The 22424-nt window shown below is 43.8% G+C and overlaps 1 protein-coding gene across 4 annotated transcripts in view; it reads right to left on the bottom strand.

The window, feature by feature from the left end:
* The window catches only part of sorcs2 (sortilin-related VPS10 domain containing receptor 2), a 246459-nt gene that overhangs the window by 120613 nt on the left and 103422 nt on the right, over positions 1-22424 (bottom strand). For all 4 annotated transcript variants that reach the window (XM_035426346.1, XM_035426347.1, XM_035426348.1 and 1 more), the window contains exon 3: positions 81-180. In XM_035426346.1, coding sequence (XP_035282237.1) covers positions 81-180 — 100 coding nt within the window. The remainder of the gene's footprint in view (positions 1-80; positions 181-22424) is intronic.

Raw genomic sequence — 22424 nt, 5'->3', positions numbered from 1 at the left:
ACATGAAAACATCTAAATAAAAGTGATCATGTCTTCCCGCAGCTTTGAAGCAAATGATCTTTTTCCCAATATTCTCCTACCTTCTTCTTATTGGTGGGACAAATGTAGAAGTTGGTAACGATGATGGTTGTCCCGGGCATCAGGTTGAGCTTGGTGTAAGTGGTTCCATAATCGCTGGACCTGAAAAGACACAGACAGACAGAGCTCAAAATGGCAGCCAGCGCCATTGTGGGGACCCGGGGCCAGTTATGTCATTTAGGATTCATGCTACGCTAACATTCTGAGGGGCGCGTCATTCCGCCTCTCTCTCTCAATGGCGGGCGAGGGCAGCTGAGGTGAGAACGAGCTCGGAAACGGCAGAGCGCACTCTCAAATGGATACTCAACCTCTGTGGTATATGGACTGTCAGATGGGGTGGGGCCAGTAATTACAATGCACCTGCTTGAAAGCAAATCCCACGGTCAGAGCTCAGGAACAAATGGACCATGGATTCATGGCTCTGAATATCACATGAGACACAGCATCTGTAATTTGCACCTGGATACTTCAGCACAGTACATATAGACAACATTTTATTCAAAGCATCAACTAATGTAACCAAATCTATAATCTGTACACTAATATTCTGAAAATACACATGCATAATTTGAGGTGATTTTGTTTAGACTTTCGGTGTATATTGATACATGAAATAAAAGTGGAAAATGTGTATATTGGTGCACATAGGGCAAAAGGTCACAACAAAAAAAGCAACAAATCTTTGAAAAGATCAACACAGCAAGTCAATATGAAACTCCATGACACAGTATCTATTGTAGCTGCCAATGGTATTATTGTCAATGAACAGGAGAGAAAATTAATCCTTCGGTTTTACCGCACACTGACAGGTTGGACCCAGCACTGACCCGCACTGAAAGCCATCCAATGAAACCGACTGCATAAATTGCTTAGTCAACAATAAACGTTGTGACAACACTAATAATGGGCAGCTAACAAAGCAGCGGTGTGCAGCATTTCTCTGTGCTCCCGTGCCCCACTTCCGTGGCTGTACTATAGCCATTGTCACGAGAATGCACAGCGTCATGATCGTTCTGCCATTTTCCATTATTGTTCTCATGAGGTTAAATAATAATGATGCAGGTTGTACTGAGCTGGGAAAACACAATTTGTCTGTTCCTGTGTAGTCCACGCCTCACTTTCCAATGTTTCCTCACTGATGGTGTGGTTTGTATGGCACAGCTACAACCATCGCTCGCTTGTTTTGAACTCAATTTTAACCCCCGTGCATCTTTTTAGCGCATTTCTTGGTCAATAGCTTTTGTTTCGCTGTAAGAACATAACCATTGTCTACACTCTTGATGATGTTGGGTCGGTTGCCATGCCCTGGCACCTGAATAGCATTGTAACTGAGCTGCTGTCCATCAACGCGCTGAACGCCACTCAACAATGCAGTTTGCAGTGCAAAATGGACCCACGCAACAAAGCCTCAGCATGGAAAATCACCATGCATACAAATAAGAAAGCACACACAGCTTCGTGACGTACAAAGGAGAGGTAAGAAATGCAGTATAATGCCAAAAGGATGATTGCCATTTCTGATGTGAAGCCAAGATGAGGTAATTTATATCTTTTTTTTTTTTTTGCATAGTTATGTCTGCTAAGCGACAGAAAAAAGCAGGTCTGAATGGGCTGACTTCACAAGCAATGTCAGGGCTGAGAGGCACCGCGTTGAGTGCTGCATGCAGTGACCTTCGGAGAGGGGGAGCAGCACAAAGAGACAAGGAAAGGTTCACCCGTGTTAAAGATGAGAGCTACCCAGTCCTAATAGCAGTACCACTCAACACAGCCAAAATCCAAGAACCTTTATTAATGGTGATTATGCACTCACAATACACACACACACACACATGCCTGTGCGTGCACATGCACGGATGCTCACGTCCAGGAGGACGACAACAGTGTCACTCTTTCACAAAGCTGACTGTATAAACCCACGTCCCCATAAAACAGCCTGATGTATAAAAACACTGTAGGACAGCTTGTCCCTGAGGCACCATAACGTTCATTCTCGTATTTGCTCTAAAAGAGTGGCGCTGTTTGGAGAGGCCTGTTAGGGGAGTCTCCCGTTCTTCCAGCCAAACTCAGAGAGTCAGAGCGCCTAGCCGGGGTGACGGGCAGGGAGCTGACAGGCTGACCTTCGCTTCCCGTCACTGCGCCCTGACAGACTGACAGACCAGCCACGTGTGCAAGGGCCAGGGGCGCAGAGACGAGAGAGAGAGAGAGAGAGAGAGAGAAAAGAGGGGTTAAAGAGGGAGAGATGGAGAGGGGGGTGGCAGGCAGTAAGGAGGGAAGGATAAGGACAGAGGTACTCTTTAGAATAGAAGGAGATGGAAAGAAGAGAGAGAGGAAAGAGAGAATTGGGGACACAGGAAGGAAAGGATAAAAAAGATGGAAGAAACAAATCAGTAGCTAGCGGTTGTCTGAGTGGAAAAGCTCTCAGCTTCTTACAGTCAAAAATCTTACGTCTTTGTACGCCTCATCCCACAGGCATAATCATATACGGGTAAACGGATAAAACTCCAGCTTTCACATGAACTAATTTGTTACAGAAACTTCTAAGCGTAGTGGAATCTGACAACGGCTTCAAAAGACTGTGACCTTCAAATATAATGGAGACATGGATGTGAATTGAAAGGAAGAATTCCCGGCAAAATGTTTTTTTCTTCTTCTGGAAATAGCATGAAGGGCTGATCCAGCCTGCTCAGAAGTGAAGGTGTAATGCAGTGTGAACGACATTATTTAGGCCCTGTCAGCATTTTCTCTCTTCTCTACATTACGGGAGGCTGAGGATGCATCCACCACAGACAGGAAACGCTCGTTCGCAGGTTCAACTTTAATCTGCGCTGTCGTCTCGTCCGAAGAGATCTTTACCCCATCTTTCTGGTAGGGTTCAGTCAGTTATGGAACCGCAGCCATCGCTCTCTATTGCCCCCTGCTGGACTGCATGTTAAAGTCATACATGAAAGGTCTTCCTCCGACTTCACTCTATGCCAGATCGACTATAGTCTGCAGTGTAAAAAGAAGCAAGCTGGTGACACTATATCTTTCAGAGGAGAACCTTGGATATCTACACTTTATCGATTCGCAATGGGGTTCACGTGTGAACATGGTTGCAGTTGCAGGTTGAACATTCCAAATTAGGGTGGCTGTTGGATACAAGCAGGCCCACGTTGGCTCCAAATTCATAAAAAAGAAAGTGAGAGGCATACATTCTACTTTAGTAATAATACCTATTGCAACCTTGTGGGAAAGTTAGCTGGCAACCCAGGCATTAATGGAATATTTTGTTTGACTAAACATTGCCAGTGTATTTTTAATGAGGTATAGTACAATTGTTATTCCTGTATTAAGCCATAACAACGACACAATATTCTTAAGCTTTGAAGAAAATTCAGTTCCAGCGGCAGCAAGCTGAAAGAGTAAAGGGGGCTAAAAGCTGTAACCTCGAGCAACGTGCACCCACCGTTTCTCTGTTTTCACTTTTGCGTAAGAGGAGAAAGGATGTACTGTACTGGGCCGAGGTCTTGAATGCGCTGTTTGTGTTCGGCGAGCGCTGGCCTGGTTTTCTGCTCCTTTTGTCTGCAGCGAAAGGGGTGGTCTCGGTACCGGTGGGGAACAGTGGATGCACCGGGAGGTAAGATGGTACGGGAAGTTTGGGGACGGGTAATTGAACTCGTCAACGCGTTGGATTCGGAGCGCTGTTCCGAGGGGCGCTTCATTTCCCCTCGCTCAAATGACAGCGAGGGCAGCCGAGGTGAGTCTTCGCCGAAATAGGCCGGGGCTTGGTCTGAACCCCCCCCCCTCCGCCCCCCAAAGATGAAAGGTAATGAGTTTTGGCACTGCAGACACAATGTAACAATGGCCACGCATTGTGTTCAATGGGGGATACGATGAGATACAGGCAACGTGAATTAAATATAAATGACATGTAATATTTAGTGTGTAGCTTGTACACCCCCTACCCATTAGCCCAGTCTATTTTTGTAATATGTGCCTAGCTGAACAGTAGGGAATAGCATTGTCACCAGTACCTGTCTGTTAGGGACTACATCTTCAAGGTTGGCAGTGAGAAGGGTTAACCACACAGCTATAATATCTATCTATCTATGTTGAAAAGTTTAAAAAACAATTAATTTAATAATGGTATGCTTTTTTTCACATTGTAGCTGAGATGGCTCCTGTTTCTTGGTTCTAGCCCTGGTATATACTCAGCAAGTCTACGGGTTCTACCACTGTTGAAGGATTTTTGAAAAGGATCCTGGGTTAAACATAAATGAATAGTTATATGCTTTAAAATGGAAGGAAAATGAGGTGTGAATGTGTGACTAAAAAAGGCTGAAGGTCTATTTAAAAAGTTTGTGTTAATTTCTACTTCTGAAACCAATTTAGAGCACTGGTCTCAGTTGGTTAGGCTCAATTAATTGTTTTATTGCAGCCAGCTTTTTATCAATTAATTCATTGTGAAGCTACTTAATCGTAATCAATTTTCTTAAGTGTATTACCTTGAGTTTGTGTTTATTAATTGAAGAGAAACAAAAAATAATATATTTGCAGTTGAGGCATTAAAAATACCTCTAAGGACACATCTATTTGATAAGTGGCCATCAAGTGGCATAAAACCCATACCCACCAGCAAACAACAGCTCAGACAGGTTAACAGCTGGAAGCATACTCAGCATAGACTGTGTGTTTGGGTGTGTGTGTGTGTGTGTGTGTGTGCATGCGTGTGCGTTTGTTTTGTGTGTGTCTGTGCATGTGTGTGTTTGTGTGAGCATTTGTGATTGTGTGTGTGTATGTGTGCGTGCATGTGTGCGTGTGTGTATGTGTGTGTGTGTGTGTGCATGCGTGTGTGTGTGTGTGTGTGTATATGTGTATGTGTGTGTGTGCGTGTGTGTGTCTAAGTCCTTGTTTGTTTGTGCAGCGGGTGCCAGGCCGTTGACAGAGACCATCCCTTACAGCACAGGTGTCAGAATCCAGTCCTGGAGTACCTCAGTGTGAACCTGCGGTTTTCAGAGTCTCAGCACTAGAAATGATAATTGGTTAAATTGAGTCCACACACCTTGTTCTCAAGGCCTTAACTGGCTGCTGACTGAAAGTAAACCACAAAAACCCGAAGACACTGCGGCCCTCCAGGACTGGGGCTTGACACCCCTGGCTCAGAGGGATGCAGCACCATTCCCCCAGTCTCTCGGAAACTGGTGCTGACCGAGGGAGACCAAACGCCACAGCCAGGGCATCGCTGTTGTGTCCACACGCAAACCTCCCAGAGAAAACAGCCTCTTCCTGCGCACGTGCTTCTTGGTTCTGCTTGAACATCCTTGAGATGGTGAGCTTGAGTCTCCCACTGATCAAAAGCACCAAACACCACTGCCCAAGGCTTTGATCTCGCATTACTTTTCATCCCAATCATTACGCAGATACTCTTATCCAGACATAAAAAAACATCTTAAACAGGCAGCTTTTTCCCCAGCCCACAAACTTTACCACACACACACACACACACACAAACACACACACATACATACACACACACGCACACGCAACCTCCCACACACACACGTGCGCACACACACACACACACACACACTGTAGGCAGTGTGAAATGAAAACAGGGCAGTATTTCAGCTTAGCCTCGTGTCCTCAAAGGTCTGACGGATCCATTTGGGACTTACATGAAATATTATTAGCCTCGGTAATGGATCGCATGAAAATGCCTCGCAGCAGGAAACGCGTCGAGTGTCTAGCTGGAGCGAGCCCAATGAAATCCCTGAGTTTGGGCGTATAATGGCATTGCGTAATTTCAGGAAAGCTCATTTTTCAGCATCCACATACATATTTAACAGCGACAGCAGCAACCACGATTCTGAAAATTCTGCCCTCGTTTTTATCTTAGGATTCCGAAGCTTCTCTGTTGTTGTCATGCAAACATGCACCTCCTTCCTCTCTCGCTTTGCGGGGAATGCACACTAAAACATATATTCAAATGGTTTGTTTTTCTTTTTAAAAACAGAGTGCACTTTTTTGAAAGAACATGACCATAAAAGGAGCAGGGCAACGCTGCCTGATCTCTTCCCAGCGGGGGAGCGGGACTATGGGAGAGTCCCCCCGTCAGCTGGACTTTAATGAGAAGGCCGTCATAACCGGGGTGTCAGTCGAAGGCGGAACACAGACCTGTGTGGGAAGCTCTTTGACAAGAGGTGACGTGGGTGGGCGGCTGGGCAATTTATTTTAAAAAAAACGATTTTTTTTTTTTTTTTTTTTTAAACATAAAAAGCGTTTGTCCATTAAATTAGCTTTTCCTTCAGCAAACAGGCCGTCCTCCTCGTGTAAGGGGCCAAAAAGGCCGGGTTTAAATTAAACTTTCAGGATTTAATTACCGCCTGTGCATTATGAGCTCCAGATCTGCAGCGGGCACTCTGCCTGCCCGCTCATTTCGGTGTTTGGACCCGGCGACCCTGCGTGTCCCGGAGCCAGCGGACTTGGCAGGCCAACCAAGAGCAATTGGGCTCAGCACAGCTCTCATTACAAGGGGCTGGGTGGAGAACCCGACAGATAAGAGGGCCCCACCGGGCCCAGAAGCACTCCCGCCCAACTTTCCCCACCCCACGCCACCACACCATACCATTGCTTCATCTCTTTCTTGCAGCCCCTTTATCACCATTATCTTCATTGGGACCTCCTTGGCACATGGGACGTCCTGATACCTGGTCACATGGACCACCAGTGCAGTTGTGGTTTCTTTCAGTGGACACTGTGATACCCCCGGGGCGGCACAGGAAGCGGCCCCATGTGGACAGGCTGAGATCTTCACATCGTCCCAGCATAAGCCAGGGAGCACCAGAGTCAAAGACACTCTCGCGATGCAATTACAGTGAAAACCTTGGACTATTTCTCCACAACGTGCCCGAGTCTTTCTATCAATTACCGGCCATGTGAGTATATCTGAGCACTGCTGAAAGTCACCCAAAGTTGCTGAAAGCGCTTTAAAAGTTCCGGGTTCATATCTGATCAAATTCAGATAAATTGTCAAGAACCCATTGTATAATGTTTTAAACCAAATGGCTTCTGGAAATAGAGATAGTGATCAATTTAGCAGGCATACAGGCCGACCAGTTTAGTGGCATAAACAACCCCACCCCCTATTTTAAAAGTATAAATAGGAGAGGCAGCGATGGGGAACATAAGGAATTGTGGAAATAGCTTTACAGAAAGACTGCAGATAAAGCGGGATTTTCATAATTTAAGATGGAACGAAGGGACCAGCTAAAGCTGGGCAAATGTGTACAAACTCTCAGAAAACACTGCATCAAAACCTTTGTCGTAAAACTCTGAGAAAAACAGGTTTGAGAAAGAAAAGACTTATAACCTTCCTTTTTTTGTGTAGAAAATGTCAATGGCCATGGGGAAAATTATGCTAATAAAGCTAATTTAGGGGATTGTGTCAGACATGCTCTCCAAGAGTAGATGTGTAGGATAATGATGTTAAGTTAATAGGATGGCTCATTTAATACAACTATTCAGCCAACGGGATTAATAGACTGGATGTTCACTTGATGAACATGGAATAATTGCTTTCAGAGCGGGACTGCCTCGGCAAAAACTGGCACACATTCCGTCCACCAATCAGAACGGCCCGTTGCGTTTCAGTGTTGTGTCCAGTTCTTTTGTGAATTGGCGGATTGATCTCATTTAATTACAGAATTCATAATGAGATGCCGAATGCTGTGTAGAAAACAGCGGACCGTTCTTTCTGCATGCCCTCTTGACGGATGCCGTTTCCTGTGCTCATGTACTTTCTTCCTCAATTTTTTAGGAGATTCCCTTGTCAGCTAATCTCTAACTGATCGCTCTAAATTTCAGAGCATACAAGTTGTTACAAATCTGCAACTCCCACCAATGAAACACTCAGGCCTGAACTCAGGCAACATTTGTGCTTAAATTTGACAAACAGTCAAAGACAAGAAAAAAACAAAACGGTTTGATGAGGTTCAGCAATCACTAAATATAAGTCTTGAAAAAAAAACTTGAGACTTGGATTTCACTTGTTCACTTGTTTATCTGTAAGTCAATTTTGACAATTGAGTCTGGGCCACAATTAATCATGAACATTTCTACATTTAAGACGGTGGTAAAAATCAATGATTCTCACCACTCTCAGGCTTTCAGCCTCTCCGTCCATCTGGCAAGGTTTCTCAGCCTCACCCAAAAGACACCTCTCTCCATGACTGACAAGGTAGCTGGACTTGAAGCGCTGACCCGCTCACTTTGGCAGGGAGCGAGCAGCTGTGCGATCTCCATGGGAACCCTTGCATGATGGTAAGAATCTGAGCGCTGACAGGCATCGAGAGGCAGATTACCATAATGCAATGCCCTCTGGGAATTACATTAACAAACATGTCCAAACCTTACTTCTCAGTCTTTTTAAGGTGCTGTAAGAATCTACATAAAATGCAAAAAATGTATTCAGTTTGCCAATTTCAAATGTTAAGGATTATCTGACAAAACTTCCATAGCAATTGTTGAGTTCTCTGCTTAAAATATAATACATGATGCCTTGTCTTTGCAATTACAGTGCTACTACCAACAGGATAACACTGAATATATTGCAGGTTTGCATAACCAAAGTTGCGTATTTTCATTGCTAAAGGAACTGAGAGAAACTATTTAAATAAAAACCCTTTAAACTACATGAGCCAGTGATGCAGACTTAATGGCTTAATGTGCAAACGTACTCTCTCTGACAATGAAGACAAATTGAGAAGAGCAAGCAGATATGACAAAAAACACTTAAACTATAAAGGTGAAAACAAAGGATATGTGCAATACTAGGCTCAGGGGCAAAGAGGCTATATAGAACACAATGTAGGGCACAAAAAAGTCTTTGAACCAGGACAAACTTGACAACCAATGTCAGAATCAAAATGACATCATCAAGGTCCTTGCAAATTCAACTGTAAGACAACATAAAAACTAAACAGAATATAAACATGGAACACTCTGTACTAGCAAATATCTCATTATTAAGGATTTCCAGATAGCATTCACCAAATATATACCCAAAAATCCTTGAATAAATTTATATTTTTACATTGAATGTACACTTTTTTCCTCATGATTAAAATGCAAGTCTGTTTTCTTCTTCACAATCAGAGTTTGGTAAGCAACCAACAACAAATATGTATATATATATATATATATATATATATATATATATATATTATTATAATTTCTTTGTAAACCAAAGTTATTCACAAATTTTTAAAAATCCAAGTGGTTGAGCATTGATTTGTTGTTTATTTATTTTTTCCCACAGCACACAGGACTGCTTGCCGCTGTGAAAATTGTGGTCACTCACTCACTCAACCCAACCACCCACTCACTCACTCACTCACTCACTCATGGACAACCTGAGAGGGACGTTTGGTAGGACGCATGCGCAGGTGGTGCTTCATTTAGTAGGTGCAGGTGCATTTCCCAAAATCACCACTTCAAACGGCACAAGATTTTTAAGCACAGCTTTATCGCCTCACGTTACTTTAGCTAACCCTAACATGTTAGCGCTTTGCCTACTTTAGTTAACATAGATAGTGTGTATCAGCGATACAGATGTATGGACACATGGGGGAGAACAAATAACGTTACAGAGGTGAGGAGAGCCATAGCTAGCTAGGTATATAGTTAGCCAAGTTTTACTCATGACACTTTGTACAGGTGGGCCGTGGGTCTGGACGGTTTCGTGCTTGTTTGTTCGTCTAAAAGGTCAAATGAATTTTACCTTTGAAGATACCGAAGTCAAACATTAAACTTGATTAGAGTGAGATTACTGAGTATTACATTACAGAGGAAGAGCATAAAGGCTGAGATGTAAACTCAAAACTTCAAACACAACAGGTCAGTCTGAAGGGACTGAGGGAAAACAATGGCCCTGATGACCTAATAAAGCTCTACTCTGATTGGCCCACAGGTAGACATCTCAGGAGACCTTGGTTGGAAGTTCAACCCTGGACAGGAGCCAAAGCAATACATAAAACTAAAAAGCTTGAACGACTGCTGTCAGTGAAAATCTGTCAGATCTGTCTTTCTTCCAGACCACTGGTACTGTCCCTGAAACCTGAAGGTTGCTCCACATGTTTCAAGGCAAGGAAATAATAAGGGGCAGTAAAAACACCTGCGTCGATGTAAAAACATATTATGAGAACGATATAAATGATGATCCAAAGAGGGCAATGCATTCAGTGACACACTACTTATGTACATATGCACATGTATTTTGTTCTTGCTTAATAATGTCAAAATACAGTACACTCATTAGGCCACTTTTGCCAGCACATAACTCTAGATTAATTTGTTAATATAACTGGGAAATAGGTCGTCAGCATTTCCATCGATTTATATTTCTATAAAAAGGCACCATAAATATGCTCCAATGAGAGATTTTAATTTAGAGTATGGGCCATCTATCAACACTGCTGTTAACATTTAGCCAGTGAGGGGGAAAAAAGGTTTTATGCTAGTGTCCCTAATCCAATTAGGGTTTACAGTCACCCCATAACAACAGTGTACGCCTCTATAAGGGGAAGAATATGCCTGCGTCAGCATGTCCCACCGTTACTGTCCTGTCACAAATGAACAGGTAACAAAACGCCTCCACACATCAGATCTTTTTTACTGCATAAACATTAACAAGACAGATGGGCTCAGTATTGATTCTGTGTTTTTTTTTTTTTAAACAGAAGTACAAACATTACAGGCAGTAAACACAGGACAGACACAGGTAGGGCCCATAAATATTCCATATTGCCTGTATGAACCTCCCCGCTTTTTTGTAGGTCAGTGTGCACGTTTCAGCATCGGACACTTGTCTGAGAGACAGTCTGTCATCCCCTGTCAGTGCTCTGGGACCTGGAGGCCATGTTATTTGCTCCAAGAGTAAATTCAGCAAGGCAGAAAGAGAACATTTGTTTGGAAAGCCACGTGGATAGCTATATGAACAGAACATTCATCTGGTGTGGCCCGACCTGGCCCACAGGTTCACATGTTCTTCTGGTTTTTTCCATGCGTTCTGATGGTTTTTATTGTAACCATAAAACCAGCAACCAATTTCACCTGAAGAAGAGATCAGACTCATTCTTGCTCAGCCCAGTCCTCAACAATAACAGCTGCGCGTGAACCTCACTCATGTTAATCAGCTCTGTGGCATGCTTTGATTGGCTTGGGGCCACATTGCAGGTGTGATACTGCATCAACACCAGAAGAATCAATATGTCCACAGGCTCCCCCCCCCCCCCCCCCGGAGTCACTGCAGCAAGACTGGCAACCAGGGTTTTTTATTCAACCCATGAAAGGCAGATATTGAGGAGGTCTCTGGAGCACTGCCATCTTTTCTAAAGCCAACCCTCCTGCAGCCGTTGCTGGGAAGAGACAGACACTACATGATAGTGATCTACACTGGTTCTGAATGGCCAATATGAAAATGTAATATTGGCTGGAGATCACAGATAATACAGGGGAAAGAGGCAAGTCAAACTTTTTTTCTCTAATTTTTTTTCCTGTGACAAAAGGGGCAGGAAACAAGCTTTTCCAGGCTAAACTTAGTGTAAGAACTAAAGAACTATGTTTGAAATAACTGTGTGAAGTCACGCGATCATTTGAATTTTGAAAAATAAAAGAAAGAAAAGCTTTAGGAACAAACCACACAATCTGCAACATGGAGATAAGGCAAAGTGCTCGAATCCAAAATGGGTGCTTTGCATGGCTCAGAACTGGTGGATTGTGAGGAATGAAAGAGCCAGTCTAAGTATGGGGTGCCCAAAGAAAAAGACCCTTAAAGACAAGCACCAAAACTACTGGAGTAAAACCAGGCAACTATTTGACACAACTGACCATTCCTCGCAAACCCGAATGTCTTCCTTTACTGCACTCCACTTCCTACTCCAACAGCCACTCCAGTTTTCATTTCACATTTTTAAGACTTCATACCCTCTCCAGGTGTTCCCCATAGTTCAGTCCTTGGTCCCCTCCTCATCTCCCTCTATGCTAATTCTCTTGACTTTGTCAAATCCTCCCATGGGATGTATTTCTGTGACAGAGCATGCAATTAAGCCAACTTTATAACAATGTGATTGGAACACAGCTGTGGACAGCTTATTTCAACCGAGGCTGTCATTTTAATGTACCCAGACTCCATTTAAATTCATGATGCGAACCCCTAAACAGCCCCAAAAACTGCCTCGAACATGACTGCAAAGCTCTTAGAAGTGCTCCAGAGGGCCTGTACTCAACAGCCAGACCTTAATCTCCCGGCTCACCACATCTCTTCAGCCTTTAAAAGATATACTGGACACTGCTCCGTCAATACTCACCGACTCAGACTGACTGAACACCCCTAACTACCACCACGTACCCCAGTTCCACCCATGCATGCTTCAAATAGCACTTGCGTTACTGCCACGCTGTCAGGGGTAGAGACAGCCATGCCGTGACGCATTTCATTGGAACGAGGCCACATCGCCGCATCCATGTTGCCCTCTGACTGTCAGCTGTCTAAGCAGCCCTGCCCGATACACAGCTGCTTTTACCCTTTGTCATTATCCATCTACAGAATGCCTTCAGTGAAGAACAAAACACGTCTGCACAGACCTCAGGTTCAAAGCTTCCTTTCAAGTGCGTCTCCCACACAGTTGTAGTCGTTCCAGCTCTCCAATCTGAGTGGTTTTACTACCCGCCTCCCGGACTCTAACAGGTGCGTGGCCCCGTCCCAACTCCATCGTCATAAAAGCCTTCTATATGAATCTGTCGCATTCTTAAGAGGAATGAGGACAACTGCGTCCATTACCTTGCCAACAAAGTCTGTCATCCTGGGTGAGGTACTAACAGGCTCTGAAGATTTTTTTATGTGAATAGAAGTCACATCCATCTCTTTTCTTTCTGTCTCATGGGGTCAAAAACACTTTTATAGACACAGATCTCATTTTTATTTAGGCACAGGTCGGATACCTTTCATGCATATTCCGCGGCCTTCTTGTACATGGGAGATTTCAAAGGACTGGCTTCAGGTCTTTGAGCCTTCACTCCCCTCTATTCACCAAGCTACTGCGTTGCCATATGAATGAGGGAAAAAATAATAATTTGATTTGAATATATATTAACTTCATTGATCAGTACAGATCCATGAATGAAAAGAGAATGAAGTTGTAATAATCTTGAGTCTTCAGTTTCCCCCAGAATCACATTGCTTTTTATGGTTCTGAGAGCCATATGAAAGAAAATATGAAAACACTGAGAGTGTTACTGAGAGACGCGTCTTCTTTTCTTTAAAAAGGGTAGCAATGCTTTTATTTAAATGTTCTACTTTGGTCTGCAAGTCGAGATATAGCACTGTGCCCTGTAAGCTAACAGGATTTAGTGGAGTTTTGTCTTCATCTGGGCAATGAGCTCTTCTTTTCATGAAAAGTAAAGTAATCTTCAAAAAAAAAACATTTTTAACAGGTTTTACATTTCAGTTCATCATGGACTTGTCAAGTCACTGCTATACTGCTCAGCATCATGCATGGAGAATAGCAGCTGAATAGCTTGCCCTTCTTCAATGCGCCAGTGGCATGGTACTACAGACAAGCAATCGCTGATTGGATGAGAGGTGTGTCAATCAACTGGTAGCCTGTGGTTGCCTCGGGGTGGTCAGTGGGAGGGGCTGGTCCAGTGGTAACCCGAGGCACCCTGGCTGACATGTACCCGTCATACACTAGGTGGGCGGAAACCAGTTGTGTGTCACATTTTGGGTTACAGTCATAGTTAGCTATGCTCCAGGCTCGAACCAATGGTGTGCAGGCCGTAGGTCCCACCCTGTGCTGGCAATGAGCTCTTTAAACCAACTGAACCACTCAGGAGTACCTTTATGTTCATAAAGATCTTTTCCCCTCTAGTTTCCCTTTACCTTTCCTGTGGAGCAGTCTGCTTTGCATGGAGCTTTTTTACTCTTAGAGAAAAAAGTCAGAACTAGTTTATACACATTTCCTCGCTCCTCGATTGCCTAATTGCTAAAAGGTGGGATCATTCTGCCTTTTCTCCCAGGCCATCACCACCACCCAGCGCGGGTTGCAAATGAGAGAGGTTGGCATGGAAATTCAGCCACCTCCGGGGTCCTGGGGCAATTTTTACAGAGGCGTTGAGAGTCACTCAGGCAGTGTGGAGAGACTAAGGTGCCTCAGTGACTCACTCCCTCACTGCCAGCTTGGATCTCTTCAGACTTACACTTCTGTCTGACACACAACGCCATTCTGGGCCTGGCTGAAGACCTATCGCAGTTAAATTAACCGGCAGAAATGTTTTAAAAAACTGTCTTTGTGAGACATGGCTTGAGCAAGGACACCTCAGATCTCCTTTTATGTGAATTGTTCCAGTTTTTAAAATATTCCTCTGCTCCTAAAATCCATCACTAGAATGGATTTGGTGATTCACTATCGTTATGCATGCTTGCATAATCTGTTCAGGAGCTCTGATTGCATTTCATCTGGCCTTGAAGCAGCAGATGTCTTTTTTGAATGGACACTTGGGAGTAAGGAGCTGTACCATGAACCGAAAGTGGCTATCATCCAACTAGACTGCACATGTGACATGGAGCAATGAAAACTTATTGAGACAAGACTAAACTTGTATTATTATTATTAGTACTATTATTATTATTATTATTAGTAGTAGTAGTAGTAGTAGTAGTATAATAATAATAATAATAATAATGATTTTACACAGATTCTGCTGGTCAGTTCAATGCTCGTTCTCTTTATCTGCGTGGGGATTCCCTGGTCTCAGAAGATACTAACTGTAGAAAGAACCACACTTAAGTCCTGAATTGATTCATAATGCAATCCAGGTGTGTGTGCCTATTTAACCAGCAGGCAGGGTCCTCATATTGCCCGGATTCCTTTTCGCAAACCACGCCCTGCTACACAGTAGTATTAGCAGTAGTAGTAGTAGTATTAAAAGGGCTGCAAAAGTGTGGGAATATTCAGGGGTGAAATCTTTCCATGGGAATTAACAGGAATAATAGGGAAATAGTGGGGGTTATTTGCACAGGCCATATTTACAATGTCATATTCATTTGGAAACATAAACCTTTTACCTTATCATGAGCATACATATTTCCAAAACCTACTAACAGAAATCAAAAATAGAATATTTAGTTTTGGGTTGAACTGTAATTAAATGAATTAATTTTTATATGGGAATCCCTCACTGAATAACAAAAAACAGAAATGTTGAATACCGTATTGCCTCTGATGCAAGAATGCGCTGTGTAGATGGCTGCATTTCAACTGAATTCCCATGAAATGGGATGCTGACAATTAATGTGCATGACATATAAGATTGCACTGGATATGAGATGTGAGGGCCGTAGTGTAGTATAATGGGTAAGGAACTGGACTGTAACCTAAAGGTCACATGTTCGATTCCGTTGTACCCGTGAGCAGGGTACTTCACCTGCATTGCTCCAGTATATATCCAGCTGTATAAATGGATGCAATATAAATGCTATGTTGTGTCATTCGCTCTGGATAAGTGTGTCTGCTAAATGCCTGTAATGTACCATACTGAGATAGAAGAATTCAAAGTGCAGGGTAGTAATTCAACTGAATTTCCATTAAATTGGGATATTTTAACTAAAACATGCCGCTATACCTAGAATGACCCTTTTATGTGTATCCACCCCCAAAATCAGTCACTAACATTTTATGGAATAAAATTTCAGCAAACACTTTAAGTTAACATTTTATTTAATGTTAAACAAAATTGGGCAAGATTTCAGAAATTCTCGAGCTTAACTTCACATGTAAATTTTGCAGAAAGTTTCCCAGAATTTACCAAACATTTTCTGACCCTTTGCAACCCTAAGTATTAATAATAATGACCCATTTTTCATGAATAATTCAGATCTGACTGCATTCAGACTCGCTCTCCTCTCCATGGCCCCAGAGCCCTGAGACCAATCGCTGCACGGACGCACGACGATCGCCCAACTCTCCGCTTCTCCTTGGCCTCCTGCGACTAATCGGGTTAGAGCCAACTGGGCCCTCCCATGCCGGCGGGCTCCAGGGGGCCCCAGTCCAGCGCCTCGGCCCACATCCTCCGCGCTCTTCCCAATGAATACAGGCTGACAGGGCTCTAATTGGGAACATTCATCTCAATGGCATCCCCATGAGGACCCATGGGCGAGAGCAGGGAGCTCTGAGCCTTGCAGATAGTATTCATTCATTACCACTGATCTCTCCAGGAGCTCAGGGGCCCACTGTTCTGCTCTTACAGGGAGTCTGTGCCACCAAACACTTCAGCCTGCCAGTGAAGTACATCATTTCAGTGTGTGTGTGTGTGTGCACGCACTTATATTTTCTTCGGCCAGATGACTCTGTCTCAAAACTTTTGAGGTATGCCGGAAAATGCAGTCAAATTTCACGCCAAAAGATTGACCGTTCAGCATGTAATTGCATTCGCTGAGTTTGATATAAAAAAGTAAAATAAAAAAGCTTTTAAGAAAAAATGTATTCTCTCGCAAAATGTCACTTTCTCTCCTGATCAGCAGTGTTGTATAGCATGTCAAAGCATAATGAAAGCACGAACAAATGCTGGCAGTTCATAGGTGGATGTGAGAAGCATAGGCACAGAAATTGTCCTTGCGCAAACCTGTTATAGTACCTATAAAATAGGACGCAGCCAGCAGACTGGGCGACACAGAAGGAAGATATTCAATACACAGTAAAGGAGTATGACCGTCCAGTCTGTCAAACAGACTGTGCACCATTCATCACTGCATCTGTTTGTGCTTCACATACAGTATAACACAGACTAGGCTTCCTGATACAAGGTTCCATACTGTAGCTTTATGTGTGACACTGATCATCATCTAGTAACAAAGTCAGCAAAGTACAAAAGAACACACACACATGCAAAGCATGCATATGCATACACAAACAAAATGAACACATCGTTTTTCATTGACGTGTTTGGATTTCTGTTTGTCTATAGGTGCTTTTAGGAACCTTGCTGTATGTTTTTATTCACTAACATCTTTGCATGTTTTTTGTAGGTGGAATGTTTGTATTTTACGGCTGCAGCATGGGTGAAAGCCCAAGCCAAATTTTCCACTTTGTGGAACAATAAAGTTAATCTTGAATCTTGAATACACGTGAACACATACACAGACACAAACACACAGATGCCAAGCCATAAAATGCACTCGTTATTATTGGGTTGTGATTGTCTGATCAAGTGCAGTCAACCTCGTCAATTTTCTGACAGCTCTGCAACTACAAAGAGACTATTTCAACACATTCCTGCAATTGTGCTGCTACAATCAGGCCTAATCAACAGATACTTGCTGTTATATGACAGCATACCCCATGTTCCTCAGTTATTTATAACAGTTATGTTAACATTACCTATTAAAGATATATAACATTAAGGAATGCACCCAGAAATCTGTTTCTCTTCAGTTAAGTCTATCTGCAGTGACTGGATGCTTTTTGGCCGATATTTAAGAGGTCCATGGAGGGTCCACAGGCTTCACTTACAGATCAAAGACAGTCATAATCTGGACCCTTTCAGGAGAGAGAAAACAGGTCCTTACCCCAGGTCCTTCTCATCAAATAAGGGAGAAACCAGACCTTCGCCCATCTTCAAAAAGAAGAGTGCACAGAGGTATGATCCTCTCCACTAGACAGCACACAGACTCACACGTACTCCATAAATGCTGAAAAAAAAAACCTACTACCTGCCCGGTAAACAGTGGAAATGAGGTTAGAACAAGGTGAAATGCCTCTAAAAGTGCTGGTGGCATTTTTGTTAAATCCAGAGTACAATGTCGTCTTAGTTCCCCTCAGAAATCGTCTGACTCTGACTGCATTGTGTTAGATTGTATTCAGCTTGACTGTGAATTCTCCATGGCTCTTTAATAAATTACATGGAGTGTCACAGCAGTCAAGGTACCTATTTTTCCATAAAGGACATCTTGCGGAAGAACGCTCACACTCTCACCCCTGTCCGCTGGAGGGGACAAAGCCTCTCAGCCCTCTCCAATAGGCTTTAAGGCAGTAACTGAGCAGCGATTCATTAAATGACTAAATTTCATAGTGCATTTGGTGGAATATAAAAACTATAATCTTAACTAGATGTCCTTCTTTGAACAAACTTCAGTAAGTAATATCCACATAACCACATCGTTATCCTGCACAAACAGCACAACACATTTACCGAGCCACAATAGGATATGGGCTCATTAAATGATGGCACAGTATAAACAAACTCATTAAATTATAGAAAGTGGATGGGTTTTACAGAGGCTTCAGCAGACAGGATGAGTCATCCATATGATTTACAAATCAGTTATTCCGTGCAGTACCTGTGCAGCATTGGTGCTTCACTGTGCAGGTGTCAGAAATGTCTGTACAGTCAAAACCAAAACACAATAAGTAACAATATGAAATAATCATTCAGAATAATATAAAGATAAAACAAGGATTTGTTTATTGTATTACAGTACATCTCCCAGGTTAACTCCGGTGTCAAAAGTAGCATGTTTCTAGTTTTGTTTAGTGGGAGCAGGCAAGTACCTCTAACATGATATATTGCCGTCAAAAGAATTCAGTTCGATTTAATATACCTCTCTATTTCTGTCACTTGCTCAGGTGCTCACTCGCTCGCTCAGTCACTCACTCACTCACTCACTAATGTAATTCCTGTGTTTCTTTCAAACAGGAAGATAGTGGTCAGCTCCCCTATTTTGCCACTTCGGGCAGGCAGAAAGTCTAAGTAAGCAGGTTGGCCTACTTCCTACAGTACCAGAGCATTAAGTATCAATCAATAAAATGAGCTTTGACCTTTCATGATCCATGAGAAAGATAGAGAGAGAGAGAGAGAGAGAGAGAGAGATTGAGAGAGAGAGAGAGATGGCACCAATTTGTTCATCCACAAACAGAGCAGCTGTTCAAAGCCAGTCAGGTACTTTCCCAGAAGAAAAATTCACTTCTAACAAACTAAGAGTCCAAGGCAAAGGTCATAAAATATATATAAACGTCGAAAGCAAGCAAGAGTAAGGCATGGAGGGGACTTGGGTACACATTCTGTTTCTGCTTTTAAATTGAGAGCATTTTAAAAGACCACTGCAAGGCGTGCTGCTTAAGGAAGATGGGCTTTGAGCCACCAACATGCAGGTTCAACTTCCAGGACATGTGTTGTACCCTTCAGCCAGGAACCTAGTCTGAACAGCTACAATAAAGACCAGCTGCATATGTGGATCATTTGCCATATCCATCTTCATCAAAGGGAAGTATATATTTTTTTATTTATTTGCTTAGTCATAGTTACCCTTATCTGGAGTAACCTATGCCCAACAGAAATAATCAAAATAATAAATATTCACTGCTCTCATATGAAGATTATGAACTTCCCTGACTACCTACAGTAACAAGGACCAAGCCTGGCTGAAAGAAGTTATACCGCTAACTTGAGCTCGATGGAGTCTGGAGCAGAATGTCTCCTCAGAGATGGTCCTTGTCTCCAGTGCAAGGGATGCATTTTGAGCGCTCTGGCGCAACAGTCGAGTGGTCCACACTGAAAACAGGAGCGTAAGGAAGATTAATGAGTGCACCCCATTCCACCAGTCTTAGTTATTCCTCAAGACTCTGGAGTGAATCAGCGCTGAACCTACGGCTCAGTGTGGAGTTTGGTCTCGAGGGATCCCTACTTCTCGCCGGCTTCCCTACAAAATGCCAGAATGTTTCCCCCTTGTATTCATCGCTCTCTGCATGAAGAAATATTGTCTCGTGTCAGAGTGAAATCTAATTTAAACTCATTTCAACCTGTTTTAGAATTTAGCACGACACTCATTTTACAATCTACTTCATGACTACCATTTAAATAAATGCTGTAATATCATCAGTGTTAATTTAAGAGTAAATATGGACGGAGTGTAGCACAGTGGGTAAGGAACTAGACTTGTAACCGAAAGGTCGCAGGTTCGATTCCTGGGTAAGGACACTGCCGTTGTACCCTTGAGCAAGGTACTTAACCGGAATTGCTTCAGCATATATCCAGCTGTATAAATGGATACAATGTAAAAATGCTTTGTAAAAGTTGTGTAAGTCGCTCTGGATAAGAGCGTCCGCTAAATGCCTGTAATGTAATGTAAATATAAATCCATACTAGAATAAAGGCTCTCCATCATCGTAAAATATACTTTAGCAGGCATTATGCTGTACTTCACTCAAATCATGACTGGTATATGGCTGGATGTTAAGTCAAGTCAGTGTGATGCAGTTGCAGGATTAAAAGTGAGTTAAAAGTGCTATATAGAAATGTATCACAAAACATTCACAAAACTCCGCTTTGCATTGTGCCTGGCCTCCTGTATGGCCCCTCATGCCATATTGCTTAATTATGCAATCACAAATATGCAATTAGAATGTTCTTAACCCAACATTCCATTGCTGATGTAACAATCACTACTGCTGATTGAAAGCAATGGAGTGACATATCATTTTGAAAAAGCATTTCTTTTAAACCCACTCCTACTCTTTGTACTCTTCAAAGGTTTAAGGCTCAAATCTATCCATGTAAATTCATGCATATAAAGAATGGCAGAATGCAGCCATCCACTGTAAACACATGCTTTGATGGTGGTCTTCAGTGAGCTGTCCGTTGTAATCATTTTCAGCCAGTCCACGTCCGGGTGCCAGGGACTGCCAGCCCGCGTTAATCTGTTTGGCCACGGTTTGTGCACCCCGGTCTCCATGACAACAGGATTCACGTTTTGATGGGCAGCTTGCTTGCAGCAGTCCCTCATAACTCTTTCCACGCACGCCTGTTACCAGCTGACACGCCCATTTCATTTGTGAACAAACGTGTCATCACTCACAGTCCTACGTGAACAGAAACATAAGATAACGGATGCGTATAAACTCGGAGCTAGTTTCAGACGCACACGCGCGAACGCACACCCGCACGCGCCGGCGCACGTGCACAGACACGAGAAACCTGCCGTCGACCCGCCCCGCGAAACACCTTTTACGCGGCGATAGGAAAAATTTAATCGGCGCGGAAATATCGTCGAGCTGAGAGACATCCTGTTTCACCGACTCGTTCTCCCGCTCGGCCGTTCCGCACGGCTGCCCCGGCATCAATCAGAGGGGCGGTCTAATCCGCGAGCGCCCCCCCCCCCCCCCAAACCGCCGAGCTCAGCGGACCAGAGCGCGCAGATCAGGCCGCGGTCCGCGTATAAAAACTCTTTCATGTTCCATCGGCCCCGCACCTGCCCGTTTGGTTACGCCGGACTCATTACGCCGCCTTTAATGCAATTACCGTTTGCGGCCGCGTGAAAACAACGACAATGGGCAGCAGGTGTGCGACGGGGCGACGGATAACGAGCCTTTATTCGCATGCAGATGGAGTCCCGCTGCTTCGCCGCGGGCCGGGGGACAAGGGTCTCCTCTCCGCCCAGAGGACGCGCGAGCGTGTTTATCAAACAGGAAGCTGTTTACCTCCGCTGATCCGTGAACCAGGGCCAGCTCTCCTCCAGCATGTGGAAGAGGGAAGAAGAATCTTCCGGAAAACATTTGAATGGTAATCCAGAGCGGGCACCTGTTTCTGTAGGGAGAAGAATCAACCACGAACACCTTCTCACCTCACAGAGCCCCTCGGCCACCTATTTATAGAGCTTGGATTTCGTCTGCTGCAAGGGAGGCAACTTAATGTGTTTTGACGGGTGTAACAGAAGGCTCTAACATTGGAATTGGCCATCCCATGATGCCCAGGGCCGACGGTAGTTGACATTGCTTCACCGTGTGACACACAGCACACAGGTGCCCATTAGCAAACACCCTGTGGCAGTTATCTCAAACTCCGGTCCTTGAGGGCTGCAGTTACTGGGGCTGTTTGCAACGTCCTTTCAATCAGCAGCCAATTTAAGGCCCCGAAAAGGTGCGTGGGCTCTAGCCAAACAGTGGCGTAAATGAAGCCAGCAGACACTGCGGACGTCCAGGACCTTAGCTTGATCCCTACCCTGCAGTGACCCAGTGGGATTATAGTGAGGTGTTCTAGGGTGGCTGGGCTTTAACACTGGACATGAGGATAGTTAGGAGACGGTGACTAATTTACTTGTAAACAACGGCCCAGTCAACCAGAGCGTCGGCTATGGGCATCACGGTACACAGCCGGGACACTGCCAAACCTCGCAATTAAACCCAAGGCCCTCGGGAGATGGGTAGGAGGTTCCACGCACCCCTGAGAGGGAGGCGGGACTCTCGTTCGTTCATTATGTTTGTTTCCCCTCACTCTGAGACCCGACCGCGACACTGGCATTCCTCCTAACTGTCCTCCTC

This window comes from Anguilla anguilla, chromosome 7 (genome assembly GCF_013347855.1).
Source record: "Anguilla anguilla isolate fAngAng1 chromosome 7, fAngAng1.pri, whole genome shotgun sequence".
NCBI lineage: Eukaryota > Metazoa > Chordata > Actinopteri > Anguilliformes > Anguillidae > Anguilla > Anguilla anguilla.
The sequence above is the reverse complement of the archived record's forward strand: the minus strand, read 5'-3'. Positions and strand labels throughout refer to the sequence as shown.